This window comes from Rousettus aegyptiacus, unplaced genomic scaffold, assembly GCF_014176215.1.
Source record: "Rousettus aegyptiacus isolate mRouAeg1 unplaced genomic scaffold, mRouAeg1.p scaffold_m13_p_18, whole genome shotgun sequence".
NCBI classification, from domain to species: Eukaryota; Metazoa; Chordata; class Mammalia; order Chiroptera; family Pteropodidae; genus Rousettus; species Rousettus aegyptiacus.
The window spans coordinates 14,561,553-14,584,847 of NW_023416293.1; the positions used below are offsets into that span (position 1 = coordinate 14,561,553).

At 66.5% G+C, this 23,295-nt stretch overlaps 1 protein-coding gene across 3 annotated transcripts in view; it reads left to right on the top strand.

The window, feature by feature from the left end:
• The window catches only part of NAV1 (neuron navigator 1), a 144,293-nt gene that overhangs the window by 3,454 nt on the left and 117,544 nt on the right, over positions 1-23,295 (top strand). The window contains exons 1-2 of one of the 3 annotated variants that reach the window (XM_036235509.1): positions 5,152-5,464; positions 5,594-5,622. The exons of 1 other annotated variant lie outside the window; for it this stretch is intronic. In XM_036235509.1, coding sequence (XP_036091402.1) covers positions 5,298-5,464; positions 5,594-5,622 — 196 coding nt within the window. In that variant the 5' untranslated portion in view covers positions 5,152-5,297. Of the gene's footprint in view, positions 1-3,815; positions 3,894-5,151; positions 5,465-5,593; positions 5,623-23,295 lie in introns of those variants that run through there. One more of the 3 variants, XM_036235507.1, reaches the window with a different exon arrangement.

Here is a 23,295-nt window from a genome sequence, read left to right on the forward strand (position 1 = left end):
CCTCCTGGGGAGGCTGACTCAGGCCGCGTTCCTCCCAGGGGCCTGGGATTTTGTTTCCCGGCTTCCTGGACGCTGGAGCCAGGAAGGGCGGCAGGATGGCCGGCCCGGCCGCCCGACCTGCGCGTAGGTGCGCTTCCGCTGTGTACGCCCGCCGCCCTCGGCGCCGCGGCTCAATTTTAACATGAGATGCGGACGCTGATGCTTCCGCGTCGGAGGGAGGGCCGACCGTCCTGACTCCCGGTCCTCGGGCGCCCCGAAGCTTCCATAAATGGGCCCCTCGCCTTCATTTCCTCTTGGGATCCTTCTGCTGGTGCAGAGAGACGCGGCTGGCGCGTGCGCCGGTCTCACGCCCTGGAACTGGGCTGAGTTGGGTCGCTCGGCTCTCGTAGGTTTTGCGCATGGTTCTTGGGGATCGTCTGTAGACAGGGTCGCGCCAGCTGTGAGTGGAGGGCGTTTTCCATCTTCCCTCCCCATTTCGATGCGTTTTGTTTCTTCTTGCGTGACTGCTGCGGTGACAGCCTCCGGCGGGACGTGGACAGCGTGTCCTCCCTGCGATGTCCGAGGGAAAGCGATGTGCCTCGCGGAGCGGATGCGTCACCGCCGCGGGCTCCTTGGCGACGCCCTTCGCCGCGCGGAGGACCTTCCCCTCTGCTACAAGGGCGTCGCGGTTTGTGAAACGATTCTTTTCTCTGTTCCGAGTCCATCGAGATCATCACATGTACATTGGTCCTTTGGTCCATGACATCGATGGGTTTGCGAATGTTGAATTACCATTATGTTCCTGGGAGAAATCCCTCTGAAGGCTTTTTTTTTTTTTTTTTGTGCAAAGTTTTCTTGCCTTTATTTAAAAGGACGGAAGAAAACCTGACAGTCTTAACCTGGGCGGGTTGCTGCATGTTTCTCGCTTGTTTTTTTAGAGTTACTGTACTTCAAACATTTAAAATCCGGGTTTTTTTTCACGGTAAAATATATATAACATAAAGTCTTTAGCCACTTTTAAGCATACATTTTGGTGGCGTTAAAGACATTCCCACTGTCACGGAATCAATATCACCATCCACCACCGGAGCTTTTAGAGTTTCCAGACTTCGAAAGGTGGAAGTTTAGTCTCCCGGACTAAAACGTCGTGCCCGCTCTCCACCCTCCCCTCCCCTGGGACCACCCCCCACTTCCTGGCCCTGCGTGGTCCTGAAAACGGTGTAACCCCTGGGAATGCCGGGTCGCGGAGGCGTCGCAGGGTTAAGGGGTCTCTGTTCCAGAGGGGTCATCCTGCCAGAGCCGGCTGCAGGCTTCGTGCCTGGCGGTCTCTCCAGGAGCCGTCGCTGCTTTCTCGGACTCGGGGGGCAGCAGGGCAGCCGCATGCGAGCCCCGCTTTCTCCAGCCGGGGGTTCTCCTTGCTGCTCTCACTGATTCCTGGGCTCAGCCCAGGATCCGGCTTCATGTGGTGGGGGCTGCAGGTCCAGGGTCTGTGGTTTTCGAAGCGCCCGCCCCGAGTGAGGTGCACCCTGAGGGTGACAGCGGCTCGCTGGTGGTCCCGACGTGCTGCCTGGGCCCCCGGACGGGGCACAGCGTTCAGGGACGCCGTGCCCGCCATCTGGGCAGTAATAGCCACCCACCTCGCACCACCTCCCTGATCTTCAAATCCGTTTGTGAATCGGATAAATGGCCAGCTTCGCAGGGGCCGGCTGCCACCGCTGGAAAGAGCCTTCGCTGTCACGTGGCCAGGTTTTTCTTTTTCGGATTTATGGGTCCCTCTAAACCTTCCCTCAGGGGGTCCCCCGGGGGTACGCCCAGCAACGCAGTGTGGACATCGTCCGCGTCTGTGTTTGGACAGCTCTTGCCCTTCCCGAATGGTCATGGGCTTGGTTCCCCCACTGGTGAATGGGCTTCACCAGAATGCACCCCCCCCCGAAATAAGTGTGACCGCGGTGGTGACACCGTCCAGCGCTGGACGCGGCTGCCGCGCGCCTCCCGCCTGTGCCCTGTGCTCTCCGCAGCCTGTTCCCTTCCGCGTCTCCGTCGGGTGTTCTGGGGACGTGTGACATGATAGCGAGACCTCGGACCGTGCAGTGAGCCAGACTGGGAGTCGAGGCTCAAATCCCGACTCCGCCTGGAAAGTCCTCGGCACGTGACGAGCCCTCGGCAAATATCAGCGATGAAATCCTGTTCCTCCGTGCGCCCGTGTGACCGAGGTGGTCGTGGGCCCCCTAGAGACTTGGTTTCTCCCTGAAGAGAAATGGAAGGAGGCACCTCACTCCTGAGACCACGTCCCCTGCCCCGCCCCCCACGGCCATCCCTGCGCTGCGGGCAGTTTGGGAAACGCGGGCAGGGCGATGGCGGGAATCTGGCGAGACCGCCGGTCCTGACCGGTCCCTGGAGGGCAGTGTGGCCTCGGCCAGTGCCAGTGCCCCCGCTCCTCACACGAGTCGCCCGGGACCAGCTGCGGTCCGTCTCCATGGCGTCTGGCCCAGAATGAGGTGCAGTGTCCGGGTGCGAGCTCCCTGGCCCGGGTCATCGTAGGCGGTCGCCCATTATCAGTTAGGCATTTGCAGAGTGGCCCCAACACCCTGAGCCTGGGCTGTCACGGCGGCTGGCGACCGACCGAAGGCACGAAGGAGCCGTCTGACCGTGTCCCCGGCGTCTGCCATCCGCCGTGCTCCGGTGTGGCTGCTCAAGCGCAGACCAGGTCCCCAGGGGTGACAGCCGAGGTCAGCTCCCGGCGCCTCTTCCCTCAGGTCACGGGCGCGGGTCCCGGATCTGGAGGAGTGGCCGGTTGGGGTCGTGCCAAGATTCCAGCTGCTCGGTCTCCGCACGAGGGAGGGACAGCTGGGACCCCGTGGCAACGCGGCCTCAGCCCGGCAGCTGCCAGCTCGTCTCTCCCCTGGGGGGTTCTCCACGGTCCCTGGGCCCTCCCCGGGGCCGGCTTGATGGCGGGAGGCCTCCTGGTTGGGACAGAGGCAGAGGGCAGATGTCCCGGCTTCTAGACGTGGGGAGGGACAGGACAGAGACCCGGCCCCAGGAAGCTGCTCCACCCCACCGGCTCGAGCCCAGGGGCTGTCGCACGGCCTCACTGCCCACCGGCCGTGCTCACCCGTGAGGGCCCAGGACACCGTCCCCAGATGGCACGTCCACACCCCACATCCCACGGGAAGTGTTAATGTCTTTGTCATAGAAATTTTTTAGAATTTTGTAGTTTCGCTTCTTGAAGTATCTGGACCTCAGTGACTGGCTTCTTGTGGGTTAAAATCGGCTTTCCGGGTAACTCTGAACACTGGCCCCGGGGCACTGTAAAGTGAGGGAAGCCCACAGCTAGTCTCAAATGATAATGGAGTTCCTGAGAGCAACGTGACATGTAAATATTGACGCAATCAACACAATGTTACCTTTTGCAGAGCGACATTGATGCAATCGACACAATGTTACATTTTGCACAGTGACATGCAAATATTGATGCAATTGACACAATGTTACATTTTGCAGGCATTCAAGTTCAACTAAACCTCCACCCCAATGTCCCAGGACCTCAACCCCACCCTCTGTCATGGCCTGTCCCCAGGACCTTTGGCATCACTTTCTCTGGTTTAGTATGTGACACCCACCAGCTCAGTCACCCTTTGTGGCAGGACAAATGTTCTTCGTTCTATGGGGCTCAGCGCTGGGGGAGGCCGCCCAGGGCACAGAAAGGCCGCCAGACCATGCGTGATGGGACTTAGAGCTATGAGTGGCTTAACTTGCCCAAAGACATACAGCTCCCGGAATCGGGTGGGGGGGTCCTGACTCTTGACCCCTGACTCGTCCTTTCTGACCCACCCCAGGCAGCAGAGGTGTGCGGCGTCTCGAACGGCCTATGATCGTGAACTGCAGACGGCATTGCCATTACCCAAGGAAACCCTGTGAGTTTTTATTATTAATTTTTCTAATTTTGAAAAGTCCTTAAGAGTCGTCTGTTAATAGAAACCACTGACAAGTACACCTCCATTTTCATCACTCTTGCTAATTTTACCGAGTCAAAGCAACAAGGTAAAAGTGTTACATTTTAAGTTCTGTTTCCCATTTTCTTGTCAAAGTTGAAAATAACATTTGTGTGTGAATTTAGGCCAGTGTGAGGCTGGCGGTCCATTGGGACTGTGGCTTTTCAGCTGATCTGGACCTGATAAACTCCCCCTACCTCCTTACACGTCGCCTCTGATGTCTAAACCCCCCTGTCTGCCGCGACCCGTGTCTTTATGCAATGTTGTCACAAAGACCCGTCTGTTACGGCCACGTCATACCTCTGAGTCATCTCCCAACTTCCTCTCGCTGGCCATGGCCAAACAGACATCAGAGGCCACTGGAGAGGCCCAGAGGGTGGCCACAGGGTTGGGCGGCTGTGGGAAGTGGGTGGGAAGGGCTGTGGCTGGCTGGCCGCAGAGACGGTGACACTCCTGCACCCACGGCCAGTCCCAGATGAAGGCGTCTGTGGGGGGGGGGGGTGGCAGGGCGGGGCCAGCATGCTGAGAGTGTGGGGGGAGGCCGCCCAGGGCACAGAAAGGCCGCCAGACCACGCTCGACGGGACTCAGAGCTACGAGTGGCCTAGCTGGGTCCCGGCACACGGTTGGGCTCAGGAAAGAACAGCTCATTGCTTATGGGGGTGGCAGTAAGGGACCGGTTTGTCCTAAAGCTGAGCGTCCATCCCGTCTCTGACCCGTCTCTGACCCGCCGAGGCCCTGTCCCAAATCCCCCCGGCTTGCTGAGAAGTGCCTTCTTCCCTGCCGCTCCGCAACCTGGGGGCTCAGGACAGGCAATGCGACGGGGTTGCCGCTTTTGGGATCCATGTGACCTGGGTCCCTGCCACCCTGATGGGCTTCAGAGTCCCTATCCGTAACACAGGGACAGTGACGCCCGCCACAGGGATGTGAGGGTCGTCCCAGAGGGTGGCACCGAGCTGACGTTAGCTGCATCCTCGCCCCAACCTGGCGCACTGCACTGGCCCTTGGAGGGGGAGGCCGAGGACGCCGCACATGCGGCCAGGCCTGCAGGCCACCATGCCGGGCGGGCTTCTCCCAGAGGGTGTTCGTGCGCTGGATGGGGCGGGGTGCTTCCCTGCGTGAGGGCCACACGGTGGGAGGTGTGCGGCCCCCTGGGCCCCCGGGCTCCAGACTGCAGGCCCCCGGGGAGCCTGTCATTCTGTCTCGCCCGTCTCCTGGCCCAGGCTGTTTCTGGGGCATCGTGACAGCTCGGGGCCTGGGCGGCGAGGCTGCAGAGGTGGCGAGTGTGTGCGCAGCTGGGAGGCTGGAAGAGACGGACCCAGCCCCGGATGCCCGCCCGCTCGTCTCCATGGCAGTGGGCTCCAGGGAGGGCTCGGCTTGGACTTCTCAGCCAGGAGCCGCGCCCAGCGGCCCGCGGGACGGAGCCGCCGGCGCCGTTTGCTGCCATCTGCCTCCGCGCTCCTGCCTGGGCTTCAGGGCCTGAGCGGGACCCCAGGTGCAGATTCGAGGGCAGGCGCAGGCCTTGCGGGGACAGCAGCGCCCCCCGCCTGCCCCCAGCGGGGGGGGGGGGCGGGGCTCGTCTCTCTTTTTCTACTGTGTGTTTTAATTGACGCGCCATTTGCAGATGGCCGCGGGACCCGCGCCCCAGTCCAGGTAGGGAACAGCGCCCCCCCCCCCCCCCCCCCCCCCCGCTTCGGTCGGTCCCCGCCCCCAGCACTGTGTCCGGTTTCATCGTGGGGACCCGCGGTGCGCGTCCTGGGACGTCACGGACACCGAGCCGCGTGCTCACTGCGCCTCGTCTCCACGCTGCAGCCCAGCGAGCCGGCTTGTTCCTTTCGGCTTCTGAGGTCGCGTGTACCACACGCAGGCTGTCTGGGGGGGCCCATCGACACCCCGCTTCAGCACCCGCCCCTGCAGCGACCCCGCGCCAGGGCCCGCCGCCTCGGCACCCGAGGGCCACTGTGCCACGCCACTCGGGCTGGGAGGAGGGCGTGGAGAAAGCCCGGGGTGGCTGGCCGGGGTCCGCCCCCTCCGTCACGGTCTGTGCCAGCAGGAGCGGGTGGGGCGGCGCAGTGCCAGATGCGCCGGAGGACGGCGAGGGGCCCTCGGGGCCGTGGAGAGGAAGCTGTCTGAGCACCGGGCAGCATCCGAGGGGCTGCGGAACCCCATGTGTGTGGGGGGGCGGGGACGGGGGCAGGAGCGAGGCCTGGCGTCCACACCACAGGTGTGAGGATAAGGGGGGGCAGCACCGGTCCCCAGCCTCGGCCCCTTCCTGTCGTGTCCCCAACATGCCGTCCTCTGAGAGGGGACGGGTTTAACCAGGTTCGGAGGACCGGTGGGGGAGGACGGGGCGGCCCACACGGCACAACCCGCCGCTGTCAGGCCCGCGGAAGGGGCAGCTGTGCCCCGCGCTGTGTCCTGCCCTAGGGGACACCGGGGACCTCGGGTTCGCTGCCCTCGCAGGACATGGAGATGGGTGCCGGTGTCACCCCTCAGCGCGACTGTCACCATCTGCTGCCTCCGAGCCCCTGTGCGGTGGGAGGCGGGGCCCTGGCAGAGCCGGCTTTGCAGACAAGGCGAGCCTGCTCCAGCGTCCCCATGGCGGTGGCCCAGGTGACGCCAGGGCCCTGCGCACGGCGGGGAGCCAGCGGCCTCAGGAGCAGCGTGGGAGCTGGCCGCCTCCCGCCCGGTGCGTCGTGCTCAGACGCCCTCGGGAACCGGGTGGCGTTCATCACGGGCGGGCCGGGGCGCCTGGACGAGGGGCCCAGCTCCCCTTTGTCTGCGTCCCTGCACCTCCCCAGTGCTGCCACCAGAGGGCGCAGTTGTCCAGTGGAAGCCGCCGTCCCCACCCTGCGCGGCCTGCCCGGCCCAGGCATCTTTGGGGCTGGGAAGCCGGCCCTGCTGTCCCCCTGTGCAGCCTGGCGGCTGGGGCTGGGGCCGGGGCCGGGGCTGGGGCGCCTGCCCCGTGTGGGCCGGCCAGGTGGGGGGGCCGCAAGGGGGTCGGTGGGTGCTGTGTGTGCCACTGGTCCGCGGGGGCCTCGGTCCCTCATTGTAGACCCTGGTTCTCGCCGTCTCCCCGCTAGGCCCCCCTCTTCAGCATGCAAAGCCCGTTAAGGGTCTCGGGTGACAGCCGGTGGAGCAGGCTGGGTGCTGTCACCTGGCAAAAGCTACAGGTCACAGGTCACAAGTTCTGCAGCCCGGGACCTTCTCCCATTTGGGTGACGAGGCCTGAGGCAGGGCGAGCCCTTCGCACTGCCAGGCCAGGCCAGCCTGCCCCGGGTCAGATGGGCAGCGTCCTCGGACCAGCGCTGGCCTGGCCTGCAACCCTCGCTGGGGTGGCTTGGTGCCAAGGGGTCGGCACCACAGCGAGGCTGAGAGGAGGGCCCGGGGTCCCCTGCCTGCAGCAGGCCCCAAGAGGCAGGCAGGGACGCAGTGAAACCCTGTCCTGTGCCCTCAGGCCCGGGGCGCTGCCTCCTGGGAGGGGACCACACCCCTTGCGTCTGGTCTGGGCTGCGGGGCGGCTCCCATCTCCCGTCTGGGCAGCCCCCTTCCCAGGCCAGGAGCTCTGCGGTATGTCCCCGAGCCCCGAGGCCGCCAGGACGCCCGTGGGTGGCATGGAGCGGACGTGGGCTGGGGCGCCCTTCCAGCGTTCCGCTGAGCTGTCCCCCCATGCAGGCTCCGACCCCCTCCCTGTCGTCACCCTGCCCGCCATCCCTGCCCGCCCGGCCTGCGTCACGCCCACCGGGGGTGCTCTGAACGCCCTCCTGCTGAGACCCCGGTCCTGTCTGGACCATGGAGACCAGTGGTGGGCGGGCTCTCAGGGGACTGACCAGCTCTGCGTCTTACAGGGACGGCGTTGGCAGCCGCTGGGACGAGTGTCCAGGTGGCCGTGGGCGTGCCTCCCCGCAGTCGGGCCGTGTTGAGGGCAGGGCTGTGTCTCCCCCTCCCCGCGAGCCTTCGTGAGGTCAGCGACTGTGTCCCCTCCGTCAGACAGGGCTCTGTGTCCAGATGCTCGGGCAGCAAACACTTCTCAGAGTCACGTGTTCGGGGTTAGAATCAAGGACAAGGAGGTTTGAGAGTCGCCGACGGCCACGGAGGGCCGGTGACAAATGCCACGTGCCGGGGGCTCTGAAAGGCACGTGTGCCCCACGCCGGGTGCTGGGTGCCTGTTGGCAGAAGGCGTGTGACGTGGAGACATCTGGAGGGCAGATGTGGAGCCAGCTGGGGCGGGGCATGGCCGGGGCCGCGGTTCCTGGCTGACTCACCCCCCACGGCCGCCCCCCAGCAGCTGGCCGCACGGTGGGGGGGTGCAGGTGTGGGGGACGGCCGTGCCCCCCGCCAGAAAGGAAAGTTGGAAGGGGTCCTGGCAGGGACCGACCTCTCCGTAAAACTGTGAGAGCCCAGGGTCCCCTCTGGGGGAGCACGTAACACTCCGCGCCGCCTGGCGACCATCACGCTGGGAAGCCGGGCACACAGCCAGCGGCCGTGTCTCTGCCGGAGCTTGGGGACTCCAGGCTGTGCTGTGCCCTGGGCTGGGGGCACGGGGGGCCTGGCAGGCGCGGGCAGCACTTCCCGTCTGTGGCGTTTGTCGATAGGGGACCAGCAAGCCTCCAGGAGGGGCGTGCGCCCTGCAGGGGACCCCTCAGTCCAGAGCTGGGGCCCTCCGGGCCTGGGTGGCCTCGGGCGCGGCTGAGAGGCGGACGGGGTGGTGACAGCATGGGGTGCCGGGCGGTGACGAGGTTAACGCCCCGGACAGGGCTTCGTCAGCAGCTCCGCCAGCAGGCCCGGCTGCGCGCGGCACGGCGGCCTGGGCCCCGCGGCCGCCCGCGACGTGTGACCGACACCCCCCTCCCCGAGCTTCCGTTCCCTCCCCTGCGAAGCGAGGCCACTGGCGCCTGTCCCGTGGGTGCTGTGGAGGACACGCGGTCGCCCGGGAGACCGTGCTGGGCAGCGGAGGCTGCGGGCCGACCGGCCTCTCCGTCCTCACGCACGGGGGCGCCTGGCCCGTGAAGGGGTGGCCCGGCCAGAGCTCGTCCACCTCTGGCATTGGGGCGCCCGCTCTGTGCCTCCCTGTCCACCGGCGAAGGTGCCCGAGAGCATGCAGGCTCGCCCCGCACCCCAGAGCCGACGCCAGCAGGCCAGGCCCCGGCACCCTGCCACCTCCCTGGTCTCTGCAGCGGGCAGGCGACTCTGCTGCTCAGGGGCCCCCGAGTGGCTCAGGAGACGGCGTCTCAAGGTCCTTCCCGGTGGCCTCATCCGCAGAGCCGCTCGGGCCAGGTAAGTCGCGGATTCTGAGTGTTGGGGCGCGCGCATCTTCGGGCACACCGTGCTGCCACGCGTGGGCACCGTGACGGCCGCGATCCCGGCGGCTGTGGGGAGGATCGAGGTGCTCTGTGCAGACGACTGGCCGAGTGCCAGGGAACTGTCGGGCCATCGCCGTCATCGTTGGGCACTCGTCATTAATGCCACTCTTCCGTGTGAGACGGCGCGGGGCCGGTGAACCCCGGGCCCTCCGTCCTCATCCCTCTGCCACCGGAGCAGGAGCTAGCCCTGATCTTGGTGGCTCGAACCCCAGGCCTGGGAGACACAGTTGCCCTTGTGCTGTGTGCAGGCGGCTGCTGGCGCGGGCCGAGGCCCGGCCACGGCTGTCACGATACGAGGGGGACATGCATTCACCACGCTCACTGGGGACAGAGGGGCCCTATTCCGAGAGCAGAGGGGGCCCCGGCGGGTCCCGCGGGAACTGAAGCGCCTCTGTGTGAGGCGGCCTCGCGGCTGGCCAAGGTCTCACAATCATTTCTGGAGCAGAGCCCGGGGACTGTCACCTCTCTGGGGCAGGCTGAGGCCCACGCAGTTGGAGGCTGGGCCCCAGGCCACAGAAGGAGGCAGACTGGACCTTCAGAGGCCTGTGGCCTCAGACCAGCATCTCATCGCCAGAGGCGCCAGACGCCCCCCAGCCCCACTGCACTGAGCTGAACCCCCAGTGCCCCTCAGCACCTCTCAGACAGACTTGGGAGGCGGCCTCCCTCGCACATGCCTGCTCCTTTCCCGCAGACCCCTGCTGACCCCAGCCCCCAGCCCCCAGCCCCCGGCCTGCACATCACAGCTCAGCCCCCGCCCTCAGGCTCCTGGGGCCACCCTGCCCCCTGCCCCCTCACAGCGGCTCGCACGGGAGGGGCCCTGCAGCTCCGTCCCTGTCCCAGCTTACTTGGGGGGCCGGCTTCAGGCCCACCGCCCCCAGGAAGGCGCCCCACTGAGCCCAGCATTCTCATCCCTGCCCCCCACCCAGGGGTGCTGCCCAGGGGTGTGGCCTCAGCTGCCCTGTGGCTTTGCGCCCCTCCCTCCTCCCCGGGTATGCGGCCCCCATCCCCAGATCGCGCTCTGTCCCACGGCGCCCACCTCCCCCCCCCCCACCCTGCCTGCACACACTCAGACCTCTGCTTCCCCCGGGAGGCCTGTGTGGCACCACGACCCCCGGCCACCACCAGAGCTCGTCCGAGGACAGAGAACCGCCCAGCACCCGCAGCCCCCGAGAAGCGAGCGCCGGGTCGTCTCGTCCAGTCCGCGCCCCCGGGCAGGTGTTGCCAGCAGCCGGCGCCCCGCTGTGTTCGCCTTTCTGTGTGGCTGGGTGTTACCTCGGTGGTTTTCATGCTACTCGACGCTCCGGGCTCAGCGACTTTAACTCCCTCCCTTATCGGCGCTTCCTCCCCACTTATCTCCCCTGGCCACCGGGTGGTGACTTGGAATGGCCCCCCGCCCCCGCCCCGTCACCCCCGGAAGATGAGCGGGACCCGCTGCTCCCTGGGGGACTCTGGGATCTGGGATCTTGCCTGGGCGGCGGTGGCAGTCAGCACCCCCACACCCACCCCACGTCCTGATGAGGGGCGGCGAGCAGACCTCGCCCTGCCCACGGGGAGCCAGCGCGTGTTGGCGGGGGCCTCAGGCTGCCCACTGGCTCTGGTCTCCCCCAGTCCGGTCTGGGGGGCCAGCTGTGCCTCCTGCACACTCAGAAGTGTCTGGAAGTCCCTGTGGGTTGCTGGGCTTGAGCAACAGGCCCGAAGAGGAGGATCAGCCTGCGAGGGCGGCAGCGGCGGGCCGGGCGCCAGGGCAGCTGTGCAGGGGCGGCCTCCCCTCCCGCTGCCCCAGCTGCTTCCTGTCAGCCGGACGCCGGGGACAGTGCGCTTCCTCCTGCCTGGGGCACACCCAGCCCCTCCCTCGGCCCCCGCAGGGCGAGGACGAGCCGGAACTGGCGAAGGCGCACCCGGGCGGACGGCGGCCTGGACAGACGCTCAAACGCGCCGGGGTCTGCGGCCGGTCGCTCCAGCCGGAGTCGTCCTGGCCACGTCCGGTCCCCAGGGCTAAACTGAGGGGCTCTGGTCTGCGAAGGAGTTGATGACCCAAAGGCCCCGGGAGCTCTCGAAGCACCGTGTGTGCAGCGCCGGGCGCCCGGGGCTGTGGACCCCGAGGCCATGGCTCAGCTGCGCCCTCACCTCCGCGGTCAGCGGAGACGCCCGCCTGCAAGCTAGCGCCCCGCGGGGCTGTCTGGGTGGCCAAGTGGGCGTCTGCCCTTGCAGAGTCATCGGGAGGAGGCAGGACAGGTCCGAGCCGGCGAGCGGGGCCCCCGGTTGTGCAGGGCGCTCTGGACGAGTGGCAAAACCTGGGCACGCGGGGAGGAGGGCGCGGACCGGCCTCCCCGCGCCTCGCTGTCACCGGGAGGTGGAGGCCGGGGCGGGCTTGCCATGAGAGCCACACGAGAGTGGGGGTGACGGTGAGGGCACAGCACCCGGCGCGGGACCCGGCCTGCAGGAAAGTTCCCTGTGGCCCGTCTGCCACAGCGGTAGGTTGAGGTGTCCAAGCTAAGTGTCAGTGAAACCCCGTTCGCCCATCTGGCGGAAACGGGGTGTCTGCTGTGCCTAAGGCACCCGCCAGGGCTGCTAACCGCGCTCCCTCCGCCTCGGCATCCGCCCCGTCGTCCGCCCTGTCGTCCGCCCAGCTCACGGTCATCGCGTCCCTCTGCAACGAGAGGCCTGGACTGGAGTGTTTCGCTCACGTCGTGGCCAGACATCGAGGGAGGGAAGCGCGGGATTCGTGGCAGGACAGCGAGGGCACCGGGCAGTGGGAAGTTGGGGTGCCTCTAGGCTGAGCCGAGCAGTGTCCCCATGGGGGCTCCGCGGCGGCCCGGGCGCCTCCGCCCTGTGGAACCGGGGCCCGAGCTGGCCTGCGCGGGCCCCGAGAGCCGTGCCCTGCGGGAGGGCGCGCACGGGGCTTGGCGTCCGGGCGCCCGGGTCCTCATTCTCGTAGCCTCTGCTGCCGTCGGGGCCGTGCGGACAGTGACACCCTTCGGACCTCGGAGCAGGCAGCATAGTGGCCTCTCTGCACTGTGCGGGCCGGACACGTGGAAAAGTATCATTTCCGGAACAACGAGACCTGCGCCGCTGCCATGCCGTTGTGGTTACCGCCGCCGCGAACCCAGGTGCACGGAGGTCTCTTCAGTCGCTGCTTTCGACGCCTCCGGGTGAATGCCTGGAAGTGGGGTCGCCAGGCCACCGGGGGGTTCCGTATGTCCCACCTGGCGGCAGCCCCAGTTATGGGCTGGGTTCTGCCCGTTTCCCCACATCCTCGCCAGCACCCGTTATTTTCCATTTTTTTTTTAATTGTTATTTTTTAAATGGCAGCCATGCTGAAGTGTGCGGGGGGGGGGGGGGCCCCGGGGTGCATCCCCTGAGGGTCACGAGCTCGTGCATCTTCCATGGAGAAGCGTCTCTTCAATCCTTTGCGCAGTTTTAAATTGTCTTTCGTTGTCGCCGTTGAGTCGCGGGAGTCCTTGGTGTCCTGGGTGCTGCCCTTGGATGCGCAGCTTTTCGTTTGGACCTTCATTTTCGGGGTCGTGTTCGTTTTTCCTTTGTTTCGAGCAATGCGAACTGTGCTGTCTTTTACACCTCGGTTTCTGAGTGTGCGTTCCGGCCGGTGCTGAGCCGGCCTTGTGCGTTTGGCCGCGGGTTAGAATTCTTTTTACGTCACTGAATTCCGCTTGCTAATGTTTTGTTAGGGATTTTCGCGTTCTATAAAAGTTTCGAAAGGAGGGGAGTGTTCCGTCTTCTGTTTCCTGGAAGACATTCTGTAAAATCGGTGTCAATTCTTCTTTTGCAAATGTTTGTAGAATTCTCCAGTGAAACCATCCGGGCCTGGAGATTCCTTCTGGGGAGTTTTTAAATTATGAATCCAATTTCCTTAATAATTATGGGGTTATTAAAGTCATCTCTTTCATATTGGATGAGTTAAGTAGTTTGTGTTTTTTGAGGAATTGGTTCATTTTGCCTAAGTCATCAAATTTATTTGTGTAAAATTATTCCCGGTATTCCTTTATCGTCCTTCGGCTGTCCCCTTCGATACGTCAGACCCGACCCCAGACGCGACGGCTCCCCTTCTAAAATCTGAGCTACCCCCACTCCCGATCTGCCCCCTGTGTACCAGCCTTTGGGGACAGTGTGTACGACACCCCTCAGTGTCCCCAGCCCCACCTCTGGGACGCGGGCCCGCGGCCTGGGCCCTGACAGTCAGGCGTCTGAGCCGGCTGAGCCCGGGGGCCCTGCGCCCTCTGGGGCGCAGCCCATTGCGATTTCCTCAGCCCCCCCGCCTCCCCACTGACCTCTCTGTATGCCTCAGCCTGGCTCGGACCGCGTTGGTCTCGCAGCCCCGTCCCTGAGCTTCCTGGGGAGGACGCAGCAGGGGCAGCTCCGTCCAGGGCTCAGCAGCCCCCGGGCCCCAGCCGCGCTGACCGTCCGAGCCCCCAGCAATCTGACTGTTTCCTCACATGCAGTTAAGACAGAAAGCTCGGTATCTCTCCTGCTCCGCCATCTACACGCCCTGCCAAGGGCCTTTCCTGGGCGGGGGCACCTGCAGAGGCCGACAGAGGGTGGCGTCAGAGGCAGGGAGCCTCTGAGCCAACGCCGCTTCACCTCCAGCAGGCCTGGCTGCAGGGGGAGCGTGTGGGGAGCCAGGGCGGCTCTGGGTGGTGAGCATGTGCAGAGGTATGCAGATGAATGCAAATCTCTGCAGCTCCAGGGCCTGCAGTCCTGGGCCCCGCCCCAGGCGTGACATGCCCTGCGGCCTGCGGACCCTTCTCCCTGCTTCTCCCTCCCCAAGCATCTTCTGCTCAGTGCCCCCCCCACCCGCCCCCACAGGAGGTCACAGGTGGGGAAGGGCAGGGACGGGGCCGCCATCCCCAAGCTCTTGGCCGCGTCTCCTGCTCAGTCCCGTTGAGAACTCCCGCCTGCCAGACGGGCAGCAGTGGGCGGGGCGCCCAGACCACGGGGCCAGGGCTGCTGCTGCAGGCCACACCTCGCCGTCTTCTTCCACGAGTGACAGCAAGCTGGGCTCAGAGCTGAAGAACGGGTGGCCGGACCCAGATGGCTTCCTGGAGGAGGTGGCGTCAGGTTCGTGCTCTGACGACCGAGACCCAGGAAGAGTGGCAGGGAGGACAGAACCGGTCGTCCCGGCAAGGAGCGTGAAGGGCGCTTCGGCACAGGCCCGTGGCCCGGGGTCGAGGTGGAGGGTCACGGCAGGAGGAGCGGGAGGCGCCCCGGCCAACGGGCGAGGAGCCGGCCTCAGCTCCCGGCTCCGGCATCCAGTCCTGTCACCCCCCCCCCAGACACTGCCACTCCCGAGGCAGCGATGTCTGTCCCAGCCCCGGGGTCTGTGTCCAGCCGCAGGCCCAGGTCATCCGTCAGGCCTGCCGAGTCTGCCAGCAGTTGGGGCCACCTTGGTCCCCAGGCCTCCGTCAGCTCCAGCCAAGCCACCTCCCCGCCCCCGGGGGGCCGCTGCGGGCCCAGAGGTGGAGGCGCCTGCTCGCTCCCAGCCCAGCTTTCTTTGGTCCCGTTCAGCATTTCCCCAAGTTCGCCCGGCGCTGGGCAGTGGCTTGGCACAGATGGGCCAAGACGGAACCGAACCCGGAGCCCAGAGCCTACTCCCCGCCAGCCCCTTCTCTTCCTCCTTTTCGGGGCGCTTCTGTGTGCCAGCTGGGGCCACCGTGTCACTTCTCAGTGTCTCTGACGGCATCTCTGCTGATACCGTTGGGGTTGGGGAGCCGCACGTGCCTGACTGTCCTGTGCCCTCCGCCCCACAGCGGAGATCCCGGTGGCCTCGGTGGCCTCGGTGCAGGCTCCTCCCCCACTCTGAGGACTCTGCCCTCTGCTTCTGCTCCCTCGAGGACACTGCAGTGGCCGTGAGTCACCGGGCCCCGGGAGTCAGTGCAGCGGGACCACCCTCGGAGCAGGCGCGAGGAGCCACCCTCGGAGCAGGCGCGAGGAGCCACCCTCGGAGCAGGCGCGAGGAGCCACCTGCACCGAGCTGTCTGCTGAGCAGGGACTGGCACTTCTCAGCCCCGCAGGCCGCACTCACTCCCGCCTGCTCTGCACTCCAGGGCCCCCGGGGGTGGGAGGTCAGGGGCTCAGGACGCCCAGGAGGAAGGGAGGGGGCCGGCGGCTGCGGGGGCGGGGGGGGGGGGGCGGGCACCGATGCGGAAGGCCCCGGCTGCAGGAGGGAGTGTGAGGACCCCGCTCACGGAGGGCTCTGTGGGCAGAGTGCGTCCGAGGGCACCCGTGAGAGGTGCTAGCGGCAAAGCCAGGGCCGTCCAGACGCTGTTGCCCACTGTGGACAAGGAGCAGGGTGGAGGCCTGACTGCCACAGAGTGCAGGAGGGGGTGGGGCAGGCAGAGAGGGGGGCTTTGCTGTCCCTTGAGAGAAGATGGAAAGGGATTCTCTTGAGACAATGACCGTGCCATCCCGCCTGGGCGCTGGGAGCCGAGCAGGAGCCGGGAGCCGGGAGCTGTCCAGCACGGGGACCTGCTGAAAGCAGCAGGGGAGGGCCGGGGAGGCCTCAGGGGAGAGGGGTGGCCGCTCTCCCGGGGTGCCCCCTGTGGCTCCACTCCCCTCTGCCCCAGGGATGGAGAGGCCCGCTCGGCGGGCCAGCCTGGGGCGAGCGAATGCTGAGCAGAAAGGCTCTGCTCCTCCTCCGCAGGGAGGGGCGTGGGTGGCGAGAACGGAAGTGACCGGGGTTCAGGAGGCACAGGGCCGTGGCAGACACCGTGCTCACGCCTGGAGCTGAGCTCGGGTGGGCTTCTCCCCACACCCGCTCCTTGAAGCTTTCTTGACAGCCCACACCCGCGGGGTCTGCCCAGCTCGGTCCCCTCGTTCCCTAGCCCCACAGGCCACCCCTCCGCGAAGCCCCTCCTTCCCCAGGTGCCGGGGACACTGTGTCTGCTTCTCACCTCCACCCACCTGGTCCGCCCTCCCCAGACCATGCAGGCTCCTGGCCCCCTGGGGCCGTGACGGGGACCGAGGGCAGGCTGGGGCACCCGTGCGCACCGTCACCCCGGGGGGACCTGGGAGAGCAGCCTCCAGCGCAGCCGACTTCCAACCCCCGCTCTGGCTGACGAGTCCCCTGCACCGGGTGCTTCTGTCCGGCTCCCACCGAGCCGCGTCCTTCCTGGCACGCGGTCCCCTCCTGCGGGAGGCTCTCGGCCCGCTGTGGTCAGGCCGCGACTGGGGGCCCCGTACCAGACGACGCGGGACAGCCGTCACGAATGGAGCCCGTTGCCCAGGTCGGCGGTGGAGCTGGGGGGCGGAGCTGTGGGGGCGCGAGCCGGGGCTTCGGTGCTGCCCGTCCACTTCCGGTGGTGGGGCCAGGACGCGCCCCTCGGGTCGGGTCTGTGCGACCTCGTGTACGGCGCGTGCGCGGGAGGCGCAGCGGGAACGAGACGAGACGCAGGCCCCGCCCCGTGGACGCCCCGGCCCGGCGGGGACGTGACGTGGACGAGGGACATCGTCACGGGGACAGGGCCCTGCGGGAGGCGGGAAGCGCCAGGAGGGGTCGGGCCTGCTGCACCCCACCCCTGCTTCCCACCCTCACCATCCCGGGCCCCGTTTCTCCGCGTCCACGCAAACCTGCCCGGGCCAAACACGCTCCAGGTTTTTCTTCCTGTGGGCGGCCCAGCGGCCTTGCTGGGGGCTCTGCGGCTGTCTGCTGGAAACCACAGGCGGTCCCAGCCCCCCGATGTGCCCTGGGGGCCTCTGGTCAGCCTGAGGCCGGGCGTCGGCTGATGCCTGAGGACTGGCAGCTGGCCCAGCCAGGGGGCCAGGTTCTCCCGCTCCTGACTCTCGGGAAGCCCTGCCCTGGCCTCCCACCTGCTTCCTGTGGAGTGGGGACGCTTCCCGGCCAGCTGTGCCTCGTTTCCTGCTCACCCCGCCCGGTGTGCCATCTCCTGCCTGACCTCATCCCTGGCCTGCAGAGAGCAGTCGGGGCACAGCCCGCCCCCCGCGGCCCCTCGCGGGAGCAGGGCGCTGTGCTCTGCAGGCCCGGGCGTCGGGGTGCTGGGGTGCTGGCTCCGCCGGCATCTGTGGAGCGTCCGCGATGCACCAGGCACTGTGGCGGGTGCCGGGGGTCGAGCTAAGTAAGACCCGTTCCTCAAGAAGACGGCTTTGGCGCTGAGCCAAGGAGCCCTGGCGACTGGGAGCCCTGTGCAGACGGCGCTGGGGGGACTCGGGGGACTCGGGGGACTCGGGGGACCCCTTAGCTCTGCAGGCCAGGGAGGCCCCGCTGGAGGGGGCGACGTCGGAAGGTCCCAGCTGAGCGTGGAGGATGAGTAGGAACACAGGGGAAGGCCCGACACCGCGCGGGGCGCAGGTACCCGGGGGACGAGGCCAGGGAGCGAAGTCCAGCACGGACCCGAGCGCCCGCTGTCCTGACGTGGGAGGGTGGAGGCCAGAACCACGGGGGACGGCCTTCTGGCGGACGAGGGGCACCCTCCCGGATCACTGTCCCAGCTCCTCGCCTTGCCCTGTTCTTGCGTGAACCCCAGTCCTGGCCGGAGCGGCTCCTCCAAGGCCCCGTCTTCCCAGGAGCAGGGAGCTGAGGCTTCCGTCCGCAGGGCCCACGGGCCGGCCTCTCCTTCGCTCTGGGGTAAGCGCCGGCCCCTTACCTCTGGCTGGCCGACCCCCGCCCTGCACCCCGTTCCCCGGTCGTGTTCCCTGTAACCCCGAAGGCCGCGGGGCACAGACAGAGCTGGCTGGGGGTCTGGCTGGCATGGCAGCGCCACAGCCAGTCCGGGGCTCGGGGCTCCGACGCTCACGCCCGGAGGCCTCTCCCCAAGTCCCGCGTCTCCGGGACGTCGGATGGGCCATGGGCCCCCCGACCAGGCCAGGGGCGTCAGGCGCTGCCGCCCACGCTGCTTCTCAGCGCCGCTCACGTCATGGCTGAGAGAGGCTGAGGGCCGGGGAGGGGGGAAGGTGTCTGTGTCTAAACACGGAGGTATTTGGTGGTTTTTAAGCAGCAGAGTCAACTCCACAGAGAGCTCAAGAGGGAAAAAATAGCACTTTATTTGGAAACAAATCTGCCGAGAAGCAGCCTCCTCGCGGCTCCACGCTCCCTGCTGTTGGCGACAAAGTGCTCCGTGCTCAGGAATAGACGCTGAGTTCTGAAGTCGCAGGCCACACTCTGGGCCCCCAACCAGGCGGCCGCTCAGGAGGGCGCTCCGTCCTGGACGGGCAGGGCCTGGGGCGGGGCAGCCCGTCCGGGACTGCGGCCCCCTCAGCGGTTCTTGGGGACCAGCCCCGCAGCCGCCCCGGAAGCCTTTGTCCCGTTGAGTGACCCCTGGACGGGGGATGGGGCGTCCCCGGGCTGGAGCACAGGCCCCAGGTGGAGGGCGGGCACTGGCCGGGCCTCTCCCGGGCCCGGGTCCTCAGGCGGCCTCTGTCATTACTCCGGCCGGCCCCGTCACACACGTGGTGGACAGGAACCGTCTCCTTTCCCTCTGAAGCATGGCATTTGTGAAAGGACGTTTAAATCTGCGAAGGTGGGGGGAAGCTAACGGCCGTGGGGGTCCTGGATGGGATCCTGGGGCAGTAAAGGGCATTAGTGGAAACGCCCGTGAAGTGTAACAGAGCCTCAGTGACAGGGAGGTGGCAGGGAGGGTCCTCTTCCTGAGGAAGGTGCCAGGCTTAAGTGACATTTTGCCCTCAGGGGCCGTGTCTGGACTCGGGTCTCTTCTTTGCTACTTTTCTGTAAATCTAGAATTACTTCGAAGTATAAACTACTTTTTAAGCTCGAGAGAGGGACGATAAAATCTCAAGAATCGCGAGGCTTTCAACACTTGGGGTATGACCCCAGCGGAGGAGCCCAGCGCCCCCGCGGAAGCCCCTAGATCACGTCTGTCCCGAACGACCACGCCCGGCCCTCCGGCTCCTCTGACGTCTGGGTGGGGGTCTGGGTGGGGGCTGCGTTCCCTATCTCCCGGGGCTCTGCCCCTCCCCGCCTCTGCAGAGCCCTGCGGGCGGGAGCCCTGCTCTTCCCACGCGTCGGACCTCCAGGGGCCCCCAACCCCCAGCGTCTGGTCAGCGATGGACACAGTAAAGCCACAGTGCTCACCGCCCCCACGTGGCTCCAGGAAGTGACTCAACTGGAGGGGTCTTCCAACATTTTTTAGCTGCGGAACACGCAGTTTTGGTAAAATCTGACACAGAGAGCAGGATTTCAAGTGGATAAGCTTGAAGCCAGTGAAAGCCGGGGGTCCCCCGCCCCAGCACCCTCCTCAGGCAGCTGTGGGGGAGCCCTAGCAGCCCCCTGGAACTGACCGAGCCCCTCCTCTTGGTCACCGCCCCCTCCACACCTCAAAAGGAGCTTACCTGTTTCTGCTCCCACCCCCTTCTCCTGAGCCCCTGGAGGAAACGATGTTACAAAAGTCCACCTTTCAAGGGTCCAAGATGAAAAACTGCCGGATGCAAACAACGGGCTTGCACCAGGGATGTGAGAGGGCGTGGTCCCCCCCGCCCCCGCTGTCCAGGCCAAGCCCTAATGCCTCCTTGGTCTCCCTGGTCTCCCTGGCTGCTGCAATTACAAGCGCTTTGCCTCCTCCCGCTGCAGGAGGAAAAGACTGGGACACCATCAGACCCACAGCGAGCCCGAGTTCTTGAAGCTTTAGTTATTCTTTCTCCGAATTATCTTTTTCACCATGAAATCACTCGGAGTCCTTCCAGCAGGGGCCACAGGGCCAGGCCTCCTGAGCCCCTGAGAACAGAGCCCAGAGCGGGGGCTGTCGTAGGCCGGTGCTCCCCAGCATCCGATCGACCCCTGCGCCTCCCCCCGGGCCCAGGAGCCCCATCTCGCAGCCCCCGCCCTGACCCGGGCCAAGCGGAAGTGGCACTGGCAACCCTCTGAGGTCCGTTGGCATCACTGGAAAACTCAGCTGGGGGCCAGAGCTGGCGGATGGCAGCCGGCCATGCGACAGAGAGGCCCACCGCGCCTGGTGGGTCCCTGACCCCGCGACCCGCAGGCCCGGCCGCTGCCTTCCCAGCCGGTTGAGCGGCCGTCTGTAGACAGGGCCGGAAGGCCTGGCCTGACCATTGTGGCGGGCAACTTCGGGCTGGACGTCAGGCGCAGTTCCAGGGACTCTGGGCCCCGAAGCAGGGGTTTCAGGTGTCACTTTCCTGGGAGTTTGCCGAAGCCCCTGGCCCGGAGTCACCTAGGCCAATCCTGCCCCTTGAACATTCTTCTGTGAGTCTGCGGCGTGCTTTGCCATATGCAGGAATGGTGGCCGGGCGTCTTCACCTGTAACCGCGGTGAGGACCCCCTGTCCCCTCCCCCCGGGCAGAGCTCCCGTGCTGGGGATGTGGCCTGGGGACGCACCATCCAGGCCTCATCTTCCGGTCTCTCCCGTCTCTTCCCTAGAGACGTGACCTGGGTGCCGAGCCCTTCGCCTCCGCGAAGGAAGACAGGGCGGCCTGGCCCGGACCCCGAGGCCCCAGTGCAGAGCGCAGATGGGGTGCGGGGCGGGAGCAGCCTCAGCGTCTTGGACGGCCGCCGGGGCTCAGGGTGTAGCCTGCTGGAGCGTGGCCCTCCAGCTGGCCCGCCAAGGGCAGTCATCGTCCTGTGTCACAGACGTGCACCTGAGGCCCGGACAGGGTGACAGGCTGCCCGCGTCCCCGGCACCCGGCGTCCTGGTCTGGGTGGACGCCGGGCTTTCGGACCCTGGGGACGGGCTGGCAACGGGCCTCTTTCCACTCGGCCTTTCTGTTCCGGCCGCAGGAAGGGCGGTGGACAAGCCAACACGTGACCAGTCACATAGGCCAACAGCAGGGCCGCCGCCCGAGCCCCACGGGGCCCTGCGCTCGCCACGTCGCCGTGTGGGTCCGCGGTGTGGGTCCGCGGTGCCGCTCCCATGCTGCGGACCAGGTGACCGCAGCTCAGCTCAGTCACAAGCCCAGCCAGGTCAGGGCGAGGCCGGCAGGGGCTGACCCCGCCCTGATCCCCCTCCAGCCTGCCACCGCGTAAACAGGCTGCGGAAACACATCGCGGGTGTGCGCTTTGCTTCGTGGGCTTACCGAGGGCGCACCGCGGCCGGCCGGCTCCTGCTCCCTCCGCCCGGTTTTCCGTCTTCACCTGGCCCCGGCTCCGCCCCTCTCCTGTGCCTTTGTGTCCCCCGGGGCGTTTCTCTTTTTTCCCACCTTCCCTCCTAGTCCTTTCTGCCCCTTTAGACCTCAGCAGCCAATCCTGTACCTCTGGCACCTCGTTGCCAGGCAACAGGCTTCCTACCTGCCCCGTGTTCCGGTCCCCATGGCGACAAGTGTTGCCAGAGAGAGAGAGAGAGAGAGAGAGAGAGAGTGTTCTCTGGCGGAGGAGGGGGAGGTGGGACCCTGCGTTTCAGGAGGTCCCCGCAGTTTCCCCGACAAGGACTTGCTCCTTGTCAGGGTCCCCAGAGGGTGTCACGAATGTCCTAAACCGAACCTCGTGAGACGGCAAGGTGCACGTGCGACCGGCAGCCCGGCTTAGCAACGTCCGGGGCGAAGGATGAGAGCCGCCGCGTTTCTGCTCGGATGGGGAGGCCCTGGGCCACGTGGGCCCTTTCCGTGGGTCAGACGTCCCGGAAGGAACGGAAGGACGGCACAGGGCGTCCAGGGGCCGGGCTGGACGGCCGGGCCCAGCGCGGGTCTGGCTGGGCTCCGCGGGAGGGCGGCCGGAGGGCCAGCGGGACGAGGCCTGGCTCGGCCGCACGGGCGGCCGACACTCTCTCCGCGGCCGCAGCGTGAGAGGCGGCGGGACAGGGGTCTCCTCCGTGCCGGGGCTGCGGCCCGGGTCCCAGACGGTGACGCGAAGGCTGGACGCAGAGGAACTCGGGCCGGGGGCGCCCATCGCCGCCCCGTCTGCCTCCTGGGCTGTCGTGCCTGCTGCACCCCGCGGTCCCTGGGGAGTCGAGCCCATTGCGGGGCAGCCAGCCCGATGCCGCCTCACCGCGAGCGGGTCTGGGCCGCACCTCACAGCCTGGTGTCCCTGAGGGGTCCAGCCCTTTCCACATGCCAGGACCTGGTGTCCCCGGCCGGGTACCAGCCCCTCCTCGGCAAGTGACAGTCCAGACCCCCAGACCTTGCCATGCCTGGCCTGGTGGTCCCGGACTTTGGGGCCTGGGACGTACATGGGCATGTGGGGTGACATCTCCTCCATCCGCCTGGCTGGAGAAACTAACTATCCATGGAAAAACCTTGCAGGGAAAACAATAGAATAAAGTGTGAGAAAGATGAAGCTGGCGGTCCGCTGGGAGACCGGTCGTCTGGCCCGCCGCCCGGGGTCTGCAGAGGCTCGAGTTTCTCTGCAAGACCCCCCCCCCCCAGGCCTCCCGCCCATCGCCCCAGGGCCCATCCGGATCCCAGCCTTACTTGGGAAGCCTGGAGGAAAGGCCTAGGGGCAGGGACTGAGATGGGGACAGTGGCTGGTCTCCCGGTGCCTCCCTGGGGGCCTGGGCATTGTGCCCTTGTGATCTAGAGCCCCGGGCTCTCGCCTGCATCGTGGGAAGCACACAGCATGCCGGGGGCACCCAGGGGGTTGGAGCTGGGGGCTGCGGAGGGAGAGGAGCTGGGGGGGGCTTCACGGTCCCCATGCTGGAGCGACTTCTTGGGAGGTATTCATAACTGAGGCCTCCAGCCCCCTGCGATTTGTGGGATGGTTCTGAGCCATCGATTTTGATTAGCACTAAATCACCTCTCTCGGCGAGTGGACAAGGAGCCTCAGAGACTGACAGTGGAGCCGCTTATGTGGATCGAATTAGTGTTAAATGACAACACGCTGACGTGGCACAAGTCTGCAGCCGAGCGGCTCTGGGCCCCCCGGCCCCCCCAGCTGAGCTTTCGCCGGAGAAGCAGCACCCCCAGAACGCAGAACCTGCATTCCGCTCGGCTCCTGGCAGCAAGACTGGCGGTTAGACACTCGAAAGGACTTCCAGACTCACGAGGGGGCGTGAGGGATTCTGAGGGACCTGCAGGCGGAGTGCGGGGACCGTCT